General features: G+C 40.1%; 2 protein-coding genes across 3 annotated transcripts in view; both read left to right on the top strand.

Moving 5' to 3' along the window:
- The first annotated feature begins 674 nt into the window (after positions 1-674).
- On the top strand, positions 675-4,171 carry POLR2K (RNA polymerase II, I and III subunit K). Of its 2 annotated transcripts, none has more exons than XM_008689205.2 (4): positions 675-769; positions 1,403-1,472; positions 2,453-2,545; positions 3,214-4,171. In XM_008689205.2, exons 1-4 carry the CDS (start codon positions 677-679, stop codon positions 3,234-3,236), a joined length of 279 nt encoding a protein of 92 aa, XP_008687427.2. In that variant the 5' UTR covers positions 675-676; the 3' UTR covers positions 3,237-4,171. The 2 variants fall into 2 exon arrangements, with proteins under 2 accessions (XP_008687427.2, XP_008687428.1); XM_008689206.2 differs by having other exon boundaries at positions 693-801.
- Positions 4,172-4,914: 743 nt separating this feature from the next.
- SPAG1 (sperm associated antigen 1) overlaps positions 4,915-14,237 on the top strand; it is a 64,768-nt gene continuing 55,445 nt past the window's right edge. The window contains exons 1-3 of the mRNA XM_040625585.1: positions 4,915-7,223; positions 11,746-11,887; positions 13,853-14,012. Of these exons, the coding sequence (XP_040481519.1) occupies positions 11,748-11,887; positions 13,853-14,012 (300 nt within the window). The 5' untranslated portion in view covers positions 4,915-7,223; positions 11,746-11,747. The remainder of the gene's footprint in view (positions 7,224-11,745; positions 11,888-13,852; positions 14,013-14,237) is intronic.

Consider the following 14,237-nt stretch of genomic DNA (forward strand, 5'->3'; position numbering starts at 1 on the left):
GCTTTTTTTTTTTTTTTTTTTTTTTAATTTGTTTTAGAGAGAGAGAGCACGAATGAGAGGGACAGAGGGAGAGGGGTAGAAAGAGAATCTCAGACTCCACACTGAATGCAGAGCCTGACGCAGGGCTCGATTCCAGCACCCTGAGATCAGGATCTGAGCAGAAACCAACCCCTGGAAACTTAACCAACTGCACCACCCAGGCGCCCCCAGCCTTTGCTTTAAAACGAGTAAAAGGAGTGGTCAGAGGGACGAGGGGAGCCTACGAAAGTTTCCAAAAGCAAAAATGAAATTACGCAAAGGATAGGGGGCGGCTGCTCCACTGGCCCAGCACAGGTATCAAACAACTGGAAAAACATAATTTGAAAAATCGCTGCTTCTGTGTTCCTCCGAGTAACGGTTAGCCTAGGATTCCAGGGGCACTTGTCATTTCGCTTTCTCTTCTAACCCTCAGCACTCCTGGAAAATAGTTTACTTTCTACTGACTTCATTAGTCTGAGAAGCAGACTCCCTTCGATTTGAGTAACTATTGAAATGCTTTGCTATCCTGAAAAATGAAATACACTGGGGCGAAACACGAATTCTCCACAGACTCTAACATACAAAATCCCCGGCTTTACCGCCTGTGTACAATCCGGGTTCCTCGGCCTCGCCCCGGGGCCGAAGAGGCGGGGACTACATGCGTCATATGCTAGCGCCGGAAGTTGGCTGCGACACAACGAGGAGCCGGACTCTGCCTCCAACTTCAGAGTACGCGGTTTCTCCGGGCTACGTGAGTAGGGAATTGTCTGGTTGTATCTAGAGGTGGGTATTTGGACCCAAACTGGTAAGACCTTGAAGGTGAAGAAGGTCCGGTATGGGGTTAGAATTGGGAAAAGGTGGGGATTGAGTGGATGGTGTTAATCCTTTGCCCGGTTCTCTCAGTTTAGCTGTTTGGCTTTTGGGGGTTATTCTCCCCTTATTTTCGGTTCGCATGTTCCCTTGTTGAGGGATATAATTTATTGCCTTCTGCTGAATTTTGGAAAAGTAGGACTTGTGATAAATGGGAACGCAGCTCTGCCGTCAGATCCCAGTGCCCCTACCTCTTAATAGCCGAATAACCCTGCGCAAATAGACTTCTACAAGGCTGGGTTGCTTCATCTGTAAAGTAAGGGTAGTACCTGCTAGCATTGTTGTAAAGATTATAATGAAATAATATCTGTAAAATGTTGTTGTGTCCAGTTTGGGGGTAAGTGCGCAATACGTTGTGTTTTTGTTTCGTCCTTTAGGTCTACCCATAGGGTTTTAAAAAGTACGGTTAGGAATTGGGACTTTTTTAGGTTTTCCTGAGAAAAATGAGGCCAAAAATGGTTGGATTTGTGAGGCGCCCTTTTGAGATATTCAATATTTGAGTCTGTGATTTCAGGGACTATCCATGGACACCCAGAAGGACGTTCAACCCCCAAAGCAACAGCCGATGATATATATCTGCGGAGGTAAGAGTAGAACTTACGTAAAGTAGGAGTGTTTTACTTCTGCGTTTTGAAATAATTACATTTAACTTTGTCTTAAATGAGTCTCTCATCTTTAAAGTTACAAAGCAGAATACAAGCAACTGTAGAAAAAACAAAAACAAAAAACAAACTCTCATTAAGAATTCATTTTCTGGGGCACCTGGGTGGCTCAGTCCTTAAGCGTCTGCCTTTGGCCTGGGTCGTGATCCCAGTATCCTGGGATTGAGCCCCTCATCGGGCTCCCAGCTCAGCAGGAAGCCTGCTTCTCCCTCTCCCACTCTCCCTGCTTGTGTTCCCTCTGTCGCTGTCTCTCTCTCTGTCAAATAAATAAAATCTTTAAAAAAAGAGAGAAAAATGTGCTGTTCATAACTCTTTTCTTTCCTCCTTAGTATATTGTTAAAAAATAAAAGTTCAACTGAGTACATTTTAAAGGTGTAATAGGCTTTATTAATGGATTTATGAATCAGGCAGTATCCTGTCTAGCAAGTAGATGGGAGCTCCAAAGGGTACAGAAAAGGAAGGTTTTTTAAAGGTAGAGAGGAATGGAAAAAAAGGAAATTATTAGGAAGAATCCATTGTCTTAGGTAAGGTCGCCTTTCTCTTTCTTTTTTTTTTTTTTAGGCTAATATATTAAGTCGCCTAAGAGGAACCAAAAAGCAGTAGATTTCCTAATGCTGACAGGGAAGTTCCCATGTTGATTGATCAGAGGTTACATTTCTGCATGGTTGAAACTGCAGTTAGGTTAAGTGTTAAATCTTGGTTTACTGGGTTTACTGACTTGGAGTCTTTAACCTAAGTGAGGCCGTTTGGGGCCTGTGGTTTTCTTTTCAGCATGGTCATAGCACCATACTCTTTGAAATTGAGTACATTTTATTGCTTTGGGTGAAAAACCCAGTTAAGGTAATTTGCTTGTCTGTCCTATTTTCCCTTTAGACATTGAATATACATGCTTTCTTTTTTAGAATGTCACACAGAAAATGAAATAAAATCCAGGGATCCAATCAGATGCAGAGAATGTGGATACAGAATAATGTACAAGAAAAGGACTAAAAGATGTATCCTTTTAACTTGGTAAATATGAAGTAAGTGGAAGTGAAGAATAATGCTTGGGTTGTTAGTCAAAGATTGATTTCTGGTAAAAAAAAAACATAATAACTTTTAGACTGCTTACCAAAAAAGGGGCTTATTTTCATAATAAAAATCCAGTGTAGAGACATATACTAAATATCTAAATACTAGTTGATTTTAGTTCTCATAAGTCAGTTTTTCAAGATCGGTATTTAACTTATTTTACTTATACTCCTTCTTGAGTTTGAGTTTATGGACAAACTAAATTATACAAGGAGAAATACAAATACTGTGTATGAATGCTTCCTAATGGAAAAAGTGAGGCTTATAAATTAGCCAAAAGACCGAAAGTACACTGTTAAGTGGTAACTAATAATGCAATTACAATATTTTTTAAACCAGTATGTTATCTTGCTAACATTGCTTTAGTGTTTTTTGGTGCATTAGTCTTTTGTATCATGGAAAGGGAACTAATAAAAATTGAAATCTTTTTTTTTTCTTTAGTTCATTTCCAATTGTCATAGTAAATACTGAGTTCCATTCTTTTGTTCATTTTAGATTAAGTAGTTTATTGCAAAGAGAAAGTGACTTGGAAGTGTTAAATCTTGCATGTAATTTTTAAATATGTTTTTGTCCTTAACTCATTTTAATACAGTGGTGGTTTTTGATGCTCGATGAACCATGGAATTCAGAGGATTATCTTCGTTTGTACTTGGATTTGCTGTTAATGTTGTATAGCTTTTGATTAGTGTATATATCTTTATGAATACAAATAACATTTCATTTTAAAATCCATCTTGTATTTAGATCGCTATTAATAGTTTCTATAAAGAAAAGTTTTTTCTTCAATTACATGATTTATAATTTACTTTTATTGAATATGTAATCTGACACAGAGTGAAAGTTTAAAGTGCTTCCCTAAACCACACTTTTATTTAAGGCCTAGAATCTTTTGGGGTCCTTGTTAAAAATGAAGTTTTCTAGGGCCCTGTGAAGGTCTGATTAAGTAAGTTCCTTGGAAACCACAGTTGTACATCCCCAACTTTGTTTACCCTCCAGCATTATTTTATATTGAGTATACCAGTGTACTTAGCATGCATGCATCATTTTGAGTTAGACTTTTCATTTTTACTTGATGTAGGCCTTCTGTATTTGTATATAACACTTGTTTATATTTTAAATCTTGGGTGAGAGAAAAGAAACTTTAATGGTTGCATCTGTAAGGCAAAACAACCCTGTGTAAAGTGGATGAAGCAGGTTATTAAGGCAGGTGTAGTTTCTGAGGTATAATCATTAAGGTAAAAAATTCTGCTTTCAGGATATAAAAAAAACAATAGGGACTGGTTTACACTGACCTATGAATAAATGTTTAAAAACTTTTGCCTTGATCTTAGGGATATGGATACCTGGGATACTCCCATCTGTTCCAGGATTCCATCATTATGGGATGTCATCTGATGTTCATTTTGAAGATTAGCTATATTCCATCTTCACTAATAGCTATGTGTGTCTCTGACATTCAAAAAATTAACTGTGCCATTTTAAAAAAAACCTGTATTTCTGTTACCATCCTTGAATACAAGTTCTATAAATTTTTTATGTGCTATACAAAGTACCACCATGCTCAGATTTTTAAAGAGTGCTTCCTAGGTCCAGGTTTTCTTTTAGCCATACCTTCCATAATTTTGTAATTCTGCTATGTTCCTTCTTAACCTTGTCTTTTTCAGATAAAAGAGTCCAATAAATATCTCATGACAGTCCCCTAAACAAACCCTAACACTTCCGATATGTTGCTCTTAGCTCTTTTGATTTTCTCACAGGTCTTTTACGTATCATTGGTTTAATTGAATATTATTTATTTATTTTTTTAAGATTTTATTTATTTATTTGACAGAGAGAGACAGCCAGCGAGAGAGGGAACACAGGCAGGGGGAGTGGGAGAGGAAGAAGCAGGCTCCCAGTGGAGGAGCCTGATGCGGAGCTCCATCCCAGTACTCTGGGATCACGCCCTGAGCCGAAGGCAGACACTTAATGACTGAGCCACCCAGGCGCCCCTAATTGAATATTATTATTTGGTTAACTAGACAGTGGTTTAATGGAAAAAGTATTACCATTGGAACTCAAGACCAGCATTTCAACCGGTCACCTCTTTGTGTCCCTTTCATCTATAAAAATGGAAGTCATTTTCCCTTTTGCCTACCTGGACAGTTTAAGAAAAAAAAGGTAAAATAGATATAAACTTGCTTTAAAAGATTGTTTTGGGGTGCCTGGGTGGCATAGTCAGTTAAGCTTCCGACTCAGTTTCAGCTCAGGTCTTGATCTCAGGGTCGTGGGATCAAGCCTCATGTCAGGCTCTGTACTGAGCACAGAGACTTTTTCCCTCTCCCTCTGCCCCTCACATCAGCACACACTCTCAAAAATAAAAATAAATCTTAAAAAAAAAGACTTTCAAATAGTGTTCTATAAATATAAATATCAGTAAATCTGAGCTTAAAGTTAACACATAACTTGTCCCCTACTTAAACTGCTTACCAATGACTATGAACATGCATGTCCGTGAGAAGAGCATGGAAACATCCAAATCCAGCCCTGCTACTCAGTGAGTAGCCAATTCATTTCTTTTAACTTCAGCTTCATTGTCAAAGTGGAGGAATATATCATGGTCAATACGGTGCTTTGAGGCTCTGAAGTTATCTTCAGAGATTCAAGTTGTGAAAAATGTAAAAATAGTAGATGAAATCAGAAATGGCCAGTCTTAGGGCTTCTTGGTGGCTCAGTCAGTTAAGCGTTGGACTCTTGATTTTGGCTCAGGTCATGAACCCAGGTTCATGACCTTGAGATGAGGGTTCTTTCTCCTTCTGCACACCTCCACCCTCTACTGTATCTGTCTGTCTCTCCAAAAAAACAAAACAAAACAAAAACCAAAAAAACAAAAAAAACCAGTCTTAAAGGAGACTAAATTATATAAGGTGAGAAAGTGTAAACTGAGAAGATGTAAAAACAAGTTGCCTCCTCACATATATAAATACATGGACGTCTCCACCCCTCCTAGAAAATTAGTCAAGAGGGAGTGGTTATTTGAGCAGAGGGCTGAAGGATGAGAAGGAACCTGACATAGTAAGACAAGGGGAAGGATAATTCCTGAAATTGAGGAAACAGCCAGTGTAATGTCTCAGGGGTGGAAAGTAAGTTTGCCTTGTTCTCACTTCAGAATGAAGCCCATGCGACTCAAACTTTGAGGTAGTCAGAGGCCTGCTTATTTTATGGTCTCATGATGGGAGTAAACAGGAGAGTAACGTTACTTGTGCTGTTCTGTGAGAATGGATAATGTAGGCATGGGTGATGGATGGGGAAGCCAGTGAAGGACCACCTGTAATGTAGTTCAGGATAATGATGATGGCAGACCAGAGTGGTAGCCGTGGAGGGTCTAAGAAGTGGCTGGTTGTAAGATAGCATTTGAGCTAATGGGACTTATTGATGGATTGGTTAGTATTTAAGAGCTCAGTAAGCAGTATGGACTTTGGTGAAAGGTTTTGGGTTCAAATATCCACCGTGTCCTCTGTTAACAGTGTGACTTCACTAGGGTTCACTTTCGCCATTTGTAAGGTAGGCATGAAATAATAGCACCTACCTCACAGGTTAGTTACAAAATAAAATGAATCCGTAAAACCTCTTAGCCTAATCAGTGTTTATTATTATCACCATTGCTATGAGTATTATTTTCCACACATGATTTTTTTAGTTTCAAGATTAGTCTCCCAGCTACCAGCCTTGTTATCTCCATTCTCCTCCGGTTGCTCTTTCTGAAATACAGATTTCATGGCACTGTCCTGCTGAAAATCCTCAGTGGCTCCCCATTTTGGTAAAGTCAAAAGTCTTAGGATAGTACATTTGGTTCCTGATAATATGACTCCTTTTCTATCTCAGTCACCACTTCAACCCACCTCTCAATCTTTCGGTTCTAAGGAGATGTTTGCAGTGCTTTAAGCAGGCAACAGTGCTTATTTCTTTCTTACCTGTGCGTTTCTCATGCTGTTCTCTCTGCCTGAAATGACCTTTTGTGTTGTTCTTAGCCAGCATCAAAATTTTGAAGGATTGTTTTATAGTCTTCTAGCTTCCAGTATTTTTTTTTTAAAGATTTTATTTATTTGAGAGAGCACATGCTCGAGTGCATGAATGGGGGTGGGGAGGGAGCAGACTCCCCACTGAGCAGGGAGCCTGATGTGGGGCTTGATCATGACCTGAGCCACCCAGGTGCCCCCATCCCCTGCCCCTGTATTGTTGAGAAGTCCAAAACTATTCTTATTCCTAATTTTTCATTTTTTATCTGGAAACGTAGCATTTTCTTTGCCAGTGTACTGAAATTTTACAATATGTGCCTTAGCATGGGGCTGTTTTCCCCTGTTCTGGGCACTCAGTGGGTCCTTTGAATCTGGAAAGTCAAGCTCTTCGGTTGTGGGAAATTTTCTTTAATTGTTTTTTGTTTAAGATTTGAGAGAGTGAGTGAGTGCACGAGTGTGCAACTGGGGGGAGGAGCAGAAAGAGAGAATCTACAAGCGGACTGCTGGCTGAGCAGAGAGCCCTATGCAGGGCAGGATCTCAGGACACATGAGATCACCTGCGCTGAAACCAAAAGTTGGACACTCAACCAACCGAGCCATACAGGTGACACTTCTTGAAATGTTTAATAACTTCCTACCCTCAATATTCTCTTTTCTCCAGATCTTTAAAAAAAAAAAAATCTAACATTAAACTTCATTGACCTTTCTCACCTTTCCTTTTCCTTTTTTTTTCCCTTTGCTCTTTGAAAGTTTCCTTTAATTTTACTTTCTAATCCATCTATTGGAATTTTCATTTCTGGTGTAATTTTAATTTCTACAAGCTTATTAGTTTTTCTTTGTATATTTGAATGTGTATTGGAATGTATACATTCAAAGAAAAACTAAAATATATACCTATCCTTGTTTCTGGGATGCAATGTCTTACCTCTTTGAACATGATAGTGATAATTTTAATATGCCCACATAGTCTATTCCCTTCAAGTTGCTTTTTATCCTACTTTTTAATTATGCATAAACGTATATATACATAATTATAACCAGAAGAAAATATTAAGTGTGAATGAAAAGAAAATTACAGAGCATGTGGAATTACAACCATTTCCTCAAATATTTGAAGGATTTCCTCCAATGCTGGGGAAGTAAAATGATGTCCTTACAGTGGTCAGTGTATTAAACCTAGGACATAGTTTTGAGTGAAGTGTGCTGGCTGGAATGAGGTGTGGAGTGACTTAACATGGCCTGGGGCATGTGATGCTGTTTCCATGACAATTTAATAAAGGAAACTAAGGATTACACTAAAGTTCAAATCTGTGCCTATAAACGTGCAAATTTAGCATAATAATAATAAAAATATAGTCAGCCATATTTTCAGCAGAATTTTTACCACCATCAGTGTTTTTACCACTTTTAGTGCCTGCTAAAGGACTAGATCTAATTTAAGTGCAAAGGGAAGGGAAATACATTATTGAGTTCCTATTATTTAGCAGACAATCTGAAATTATAAAAGTAAAATACACCCCCCCCAAACTATCTCTACTGTTTTATTCATCTGGATTGTATTATGTCTTATTTGCCTTTGTATCCCAGTACTCACTACGGTGTCTCATAACCTGTACTCAGAAGATTTGAAGGCATACGAAGGAAGAGGGAATCTTGTCTTTCATTGATTCTTATGTAAAGGGAAGGAGCGAAGTCTGGGTTGCATTGTAGATATTCTGAACGTTTAATTATATTTCTATAATTAAGTAGGAGTAGTTATCAATTTATCTTGTGGGTAGTACAACAATCCAGAACAGTAACGGTTTTTTAACTCGATCGAAAACGAACGCAAAGGAGAAAGGGAACTCTCCCACTAGGACTCATTTCTCGCCTAATGGTCCTCTGTGCGGGAGAGGCTGGGCTGTAAGGCCTATCCGCGAGGTAGCAGGTCGAGGGCCGGCCAATCATCCGCAGAGGCTCTAGTCCCGCCCCCGGCGGTCCGCCTTCCGCGCGTGGGGGCTCAGGCGGGGCGACACGCCCCCATCTCCGCACTTGCGGAGTCGGTGGTAAATTGTGCGGCGGTCGCATCCTCAGCGCGGCGCGGGGTCTGGGAACCAGGTGAGTACCTGCTGGCCTGGAGTAAATTACATCTGCTATCGCAGTTGCCTTCGGGAGCTGGGGTGAAAGGCGGGCCCCGAGAAGCAAATGCACGGTCGGACTCGACTGAGGGAGTCGGTTATGGAATGAAGAAACTGGGCGCTTTAGTTTTCTGTGGCGGACGGTAGCGGATGTTGGGACAGGGTCGCAACACGGGGATTGCCAGGATCCGCCGGCGGCGACCAGTCCTGGAGACCAAAGCCGGGGAGGGGGGAGCAATTTCAGGGGGTCCTAAAGTGCCCCCTGACCGTTGCGTTGACAGTAGAGCTCCGGGTTCCCGGCCGGCCCTTGACCCCCGCCGCTCTGGGCCGCGCTGTACACAGAAACCGTTGCTACGGCTAAGGGAGCCATTTTCCTTCGATCTCCGCCTGCAGGGGGCGCTCGACCCTGTGTTTGCTGGAAAGAACGTGCCTGGGTGGAGGAAAACAGGTTTCCGTGTTACTTGCTTTATTTCAGTTTCCACTGGAGGTATTTCTGTCAGCCAATTAGGGAATATGGGAAATGGATGTGGATCAGGATGACAGAGAAGAGATTAAATCCAACTAAATCAAGGATTTATCTAAGCAAAGAAATTCCAAACGGATGTGGGAGGTTCTACCGAGAGCAAATAAAGTGTATGACTTGTTTTTTGGAACTTGAGAGTTAACATTCAGTAGTAGTCTTGAGATGTGCATCCGGGCGGGGGAGAAGGGGACCCAAAACAAACGTGGAAGTTTTCAAAAAGGATTTTCAGAGAAATGTTAAAACAGTGTGCAGGGTGAAATTCATTTGATTAGATAAGAGACGGCTCTGTCATTTAAAATGTTTTTCAGTGTATTTTATTCAAATTGTAAAATCTCAAGGATTGCAAGACAACTTCGAGATCATCTCTTTTAATCCGGTTGGATGCTTAAGTTTCTCCCATCAAAGATCTGCCCACTCTTCAGAAAAATTCTCCTAATGCAACCCATTCTGTTCTGGGCAGCATCAATAATTTAAAAGTTCTTCATGTTGCTTCCCAGTAACTTCTACTCTTAAGGCTATCCTTGTGATGAATGTATCATTCGTTATCCTGGGCCCTGCCAGTATAGAGCGAAAATCACGATCTCATTTTTCAGCTGGATCTCATCTGAAAGCTGATGAACTGTCTTCTGTGTTCTGTGCCCCAGTCAGATTCAGTAGGAATATGGAGAAGCTGACAGAGCCTTCTCTTTTTCCGCAGAGGTTTGAAGTATGACCAGAATCCCAGAGGGCAGGCATGCTGAAGGAAATACTTTTGGTCAATTCGACTCATTGCTACTTCTTGTTTTAAAATTTATAACCCAATGTGTTTTACTGCAGTGGTTTTTGAAACACTTTGACGATGACTCATGATGAGAAATATATTTTGCAACATGTGCATTTATATTCACACATTTGTCATTTGTATAGACGGGAAATAAAAGGTTTTATAAAACAGTATTCACTTTAATGGTATGTGAAGTAGTCAGATTTTTTGGTTGCTGTTCTAGTGTATCTCATTATAAAACAATGCTAATTGCAGCCCACTAAATTGATTTCAGGGGTTGCCACCCACAGTTTGAAAAGGCTAGGTATGATGGCTAAGTATGTGGGCTCTGCAGTAGCCTACTGAGATTCAAATCCTCAGTCACTACTTAATAATTATATGACCTTGAGCAGATTACTTAAAACACAAACACTTCCTTTTCTGTAAAATGAGAGTAATTATTAATACCCTTCATGAGAGTGGTTTTGAAGATTATGTGAGATAATAATCCATGGCACACAGTAGTTTAGCTCCATAACTGTTAACTGTTATTACTGCTCTCTACTTAAAATAAAACCTACCTGATACAGTAGTTGAAATATTAAATGAGGTAATACATGTAAAATTCTTAGGATGGTGTTTCTTAAGGGTACAGGGCACTATTTATGTTAATCCTGAATACATGATGATGAATAAAGTAAGATCTCACAATCTAGAAGGGAAGATAAAAATACATAATTAGAATATAAGCTATGAGAAAGGTATGGGCACAGTGCCTTTAGAACACAGAGCTGGGAGTGGGCAGCAGGGAATGGGCAAGAGAGTAATGTTAAGGACTGTAAAGGATATTATTTATGTTTGTGCTAAATCGCAAAGCATGGTTGGGGTGTGAACAAACAGCTGAAGTAGAAGTCATTGAAATCAACATTAAAAGCTATCTTAAAAAGCAGTTTGAGCACCTAAGGGGACCAGAATATGCCATCCCCAAATAAACCATTTTGGCATAAGGATTATTTTGAACTGAAAACAATTAATAAAAACAGGAAGAATTCTCACCCTCCCTCCACCCGCCTCTAATAGCAGGGCGTCTTCCCCTCTCTCATACCAGGAGGAGGAGAGCAATCTTCATCATACTAGATAGCACCAGGCTAAGGCTGCATAAACAAATCTTATTAAGGAAACCATTATCGTTCATTAGTTTCTCCCACATATTTACCTTCTTCTAAAAGCCAAACCGCCTTTTCCTTTGTCTAATCAATGATCCACAACTTATCATCCTTTGCTAAAATGGTATATAGGCTCCTCAGCCTAACAGTTTCTTTGGGTTTTCACTTTTCTATGAAGCCCTGCCCCCACCATGCATTAAGTGTATAAAATAAATCTTTTCTCCTGTTAATGTGTCTTTTATCAGTTTAATTTGGGAGTCTCAGGCACTGAACCTAATTGAGTAGAGGAAAAGTTTTTTTCCTATTCTATAGCACCAAAACATACTTTGTGTTCCAACTTTGCTTAAATGGAGATTGAGGTAATCCATGTATGTTATTTAGTAATTTAGCTCCACGACTGTTAACTGTTATCAGGGAGAGAGAGTTTAAAATGAGTAGCTTTCCTCCTTAGAGAAAACACACCTCCTTTTCCATAGAAATGAAAAATAGATGTTATAGAAATGCCTAGATGGTTACTACTATCCAAATTATTACTATATATATTTGCTTCATAACTATTTTCCTATACTACATTTCAGCCATGACTGCCAAAGATAATCCATCATTATGGGGCTTTGGAACAACAAAAACATTTAAAATTCCTGTGGAACATTTGGATTTCAAGTATATTGAAAAATGCTCAGATGTTAAACACTTGGAAAAAATTCTTTGTGTGCTCAGGTAAGCATTTGAAACTCATTTCATGTTTCAGTATGCCAATTACATTGTTGCCTTCTGAACATTGAAACTCTTAGAAACATTGCAGAACATTTTCACATACTGAGATTGTTGGGTTTTTTCCCTCATGTTAGGTTCCAAAATAGTTGTTTTGATCCTGTGGTTAGTTTAGAGGGTTCTGGCTAGGTCTACTTCCAGCATGCAACTTAAGGCTCATCAGTATTCAGGAGGACATTTTTCTTGCTTCCTCCACATTTTCTAGGAAGAAGTAAAGTAGCCATGAGAGTAGCCAATAGGAAATAAGGTTAGCTCACCAGCCTACCAGTTCATAAAGCTCTTTGGTACTCCCCCCACTCCATACCATCTGCCAACAAGGGTGGTGACTTCCTGTGAGCTGGTCACAAGGAGAGGATGGTGGGGAGGCCAGGAGGTAGGACCAGAAAGCAGGGAAACCAGACCTTCTCTGGGTAAGGGTCCCACGGTGGTGATTGTCAAACTTTAATATACGTCAAATGTGGTGGTTAAAAGCGCAGATATGAGGGTCCCATTCCCAGGTACCTGCTTTAGGAAACCTGGGGTGGGGCCTAGGAACATGTGTTTTTAACGAGTGCCTGGCTGACTGACATGCAGGTGGGCAAGGGAGCCTGCTTAAGCAGCACTGCCCTGGGGCATTGCAATGGGTGCCACCTATTTGGGCCCTGAGGGGTTTTCATTTGGAGAGTAGCTTGATACTGCAGAAGCACTTGTGAAGCACACTCCTCCCCAGACATCAGTACTGTTCCTTTTGTTTGGTGGTAGTTCTCTATTCTTCCTTCCGACACCCTGCCTTATCACGGTGTCCTCTCCTTTTTCTCTTGTTACCTTCCGCCTTCTGTCCTCCTGTGCCTGCTTGTGCCCAGACACGGTTGATGTCATAACCTCATCATTTCTGAAACGGAAAGTGTAACATGTATTTTTCCTTTTGTTTTTCTCAGCAGCAGAAAAACATTTTCATTTATGTGTGGTCAAGGACTGTTAAATAAAATGAGAAGATTATGTGATGGAAGAGTTTGAAAGCCACACACTGTTGGTTCTAAGAAACTCTATGAATAGCTTAATTCAATTCTGTTGCATTGATTCAGAATTTATATATTTTTAAAGATTTTATTTATTTGAGATAGTGAGAGAGAGATCACGAGCAGAGGGCAGAGGCAGAGGAAGAAGCAGGCTCCCCGTTGAGCAGGGAACCCGCCGCAGGGCTTGACCCCAGGACTCTGGGACCATGACCTGAGTCAAAGGCAGACGTTTAACCGACCGAACCACCCAGGTGCCCCCAGAATTTATTTTTAAGAAAAATTTATTTGAAAATGGGAATTTTTTTTCTATTTTTCTAAAAATTTAGAGGTAAACAGATTTATGAGAGCAGGGAAAAAAGATTGATTTTCCTTCAAAAACGAAGAACAGAGTTCTCCATACAACTCTCTAGGAATGAATTCTGTCCCTTGAATGATTGATTTAGAGGCGTGTTATTCTGAACCACTCCTCTGCCATTTTCTTACTATCCCTTTGGGGGGAAAAAGGAGCTACAAACTCCTCCTTGGGAAGGAAATCCAGTCTCACTTTCCACCTGTCTCTAATATTGAGATTTCATTTATAAGTTAAAATTACCTTATGTAACAAAATGAACACGTGTTAAAGGGGAGAAGATGTTGTTTATTCAACTTTCGAAGTGTGTGATGGAAGCTGGTATTTTTGGAGCTCCATTTTCTCCTTCACTGCATCATCCCTCCATAGATTAACAGCTAAAAATGAAGGTTGTGCTGGTTGAGGAAGGTGAGGAGGAAGCCCACACGCTGCCCAGCCTTCATCCCTGTGCAGGGGCAGCCCTGGGAATCTCCGCAGAACCGCTCTGCTCCGTGGAGCCCAGCCTGCAAATCTACATCATCTCTAAATAAAGTGGTGACTCCAAAGTTCTCAATTTTTTTGAAGGTCTGGTGAGGAAGGATATTATCCTGAACTTACAGAATTTTGTGAAAAACGCCTTAAAGGCTTGGCTCCTGAAAGTAGAGCTTTGAGGAAAGATAAGCCTGCAGCAACAGCATCCAGTTTTACAGCAGAAGAATGGGAAAAAATTGATGGCGACATAAAGGTATAGAGTGACGCTGGTTTTTGTGACATTGTTGCCTTATATATATGTCTCCTTCACTTTTCCAAAATCCTAGGCTTCTTTCATTTTTGTCAGTGAAGGGCTTTTAGTGGTAATCACTTACTCAGTCTTGGTTGCTTCTGAAACCCAGGAGAATATTGTGAATGTGTATGTTTGTGTCCATACACCCATGTGTGTATTTTAAATGACTGTCCTATCAAAGAAACA

Source organism: Ursus maritimus, unplaced genomic scaffold (assembly GCF_017311325.1).
Source record: "Ursus maritimus isolate PB19 unplaced genomic scaffold, ASM1731132v1 scaffold_9, whole genome shotgun sequence".
Classification (NCBI taxonomy): domain Eukaryota; kingdom Metazoa; phylum Chordata; class Mammalia; order Carnivora; family Ursidae; genus Ursus; species Ursus maritimus.

Excerpts from the sequence above, each read along its gene's own strand:
- POLR2K (XM_008689205.2), top strand. The coding sequence starts at position 677 with ATGCGTCATATGCTAGCGCCGGAAGTTGGCTGCGACACAACGAGGAGC. Across the intron at positions 770-1,402 it reads ACGCGGTTTCTCCGGGCTAC|GGACTATCCATGGACACCCA; the intron begins GTGAGTAGGGAA and ends CTGTGATTTCAG. Across the intron at positions 1,473-2,452 it reads GATGATATATATCTGCGGAG|AATGTCACACAGAAAATGAA; the intron begins GTAAGAGTAGAA and ends TTTCTTTTTTAG.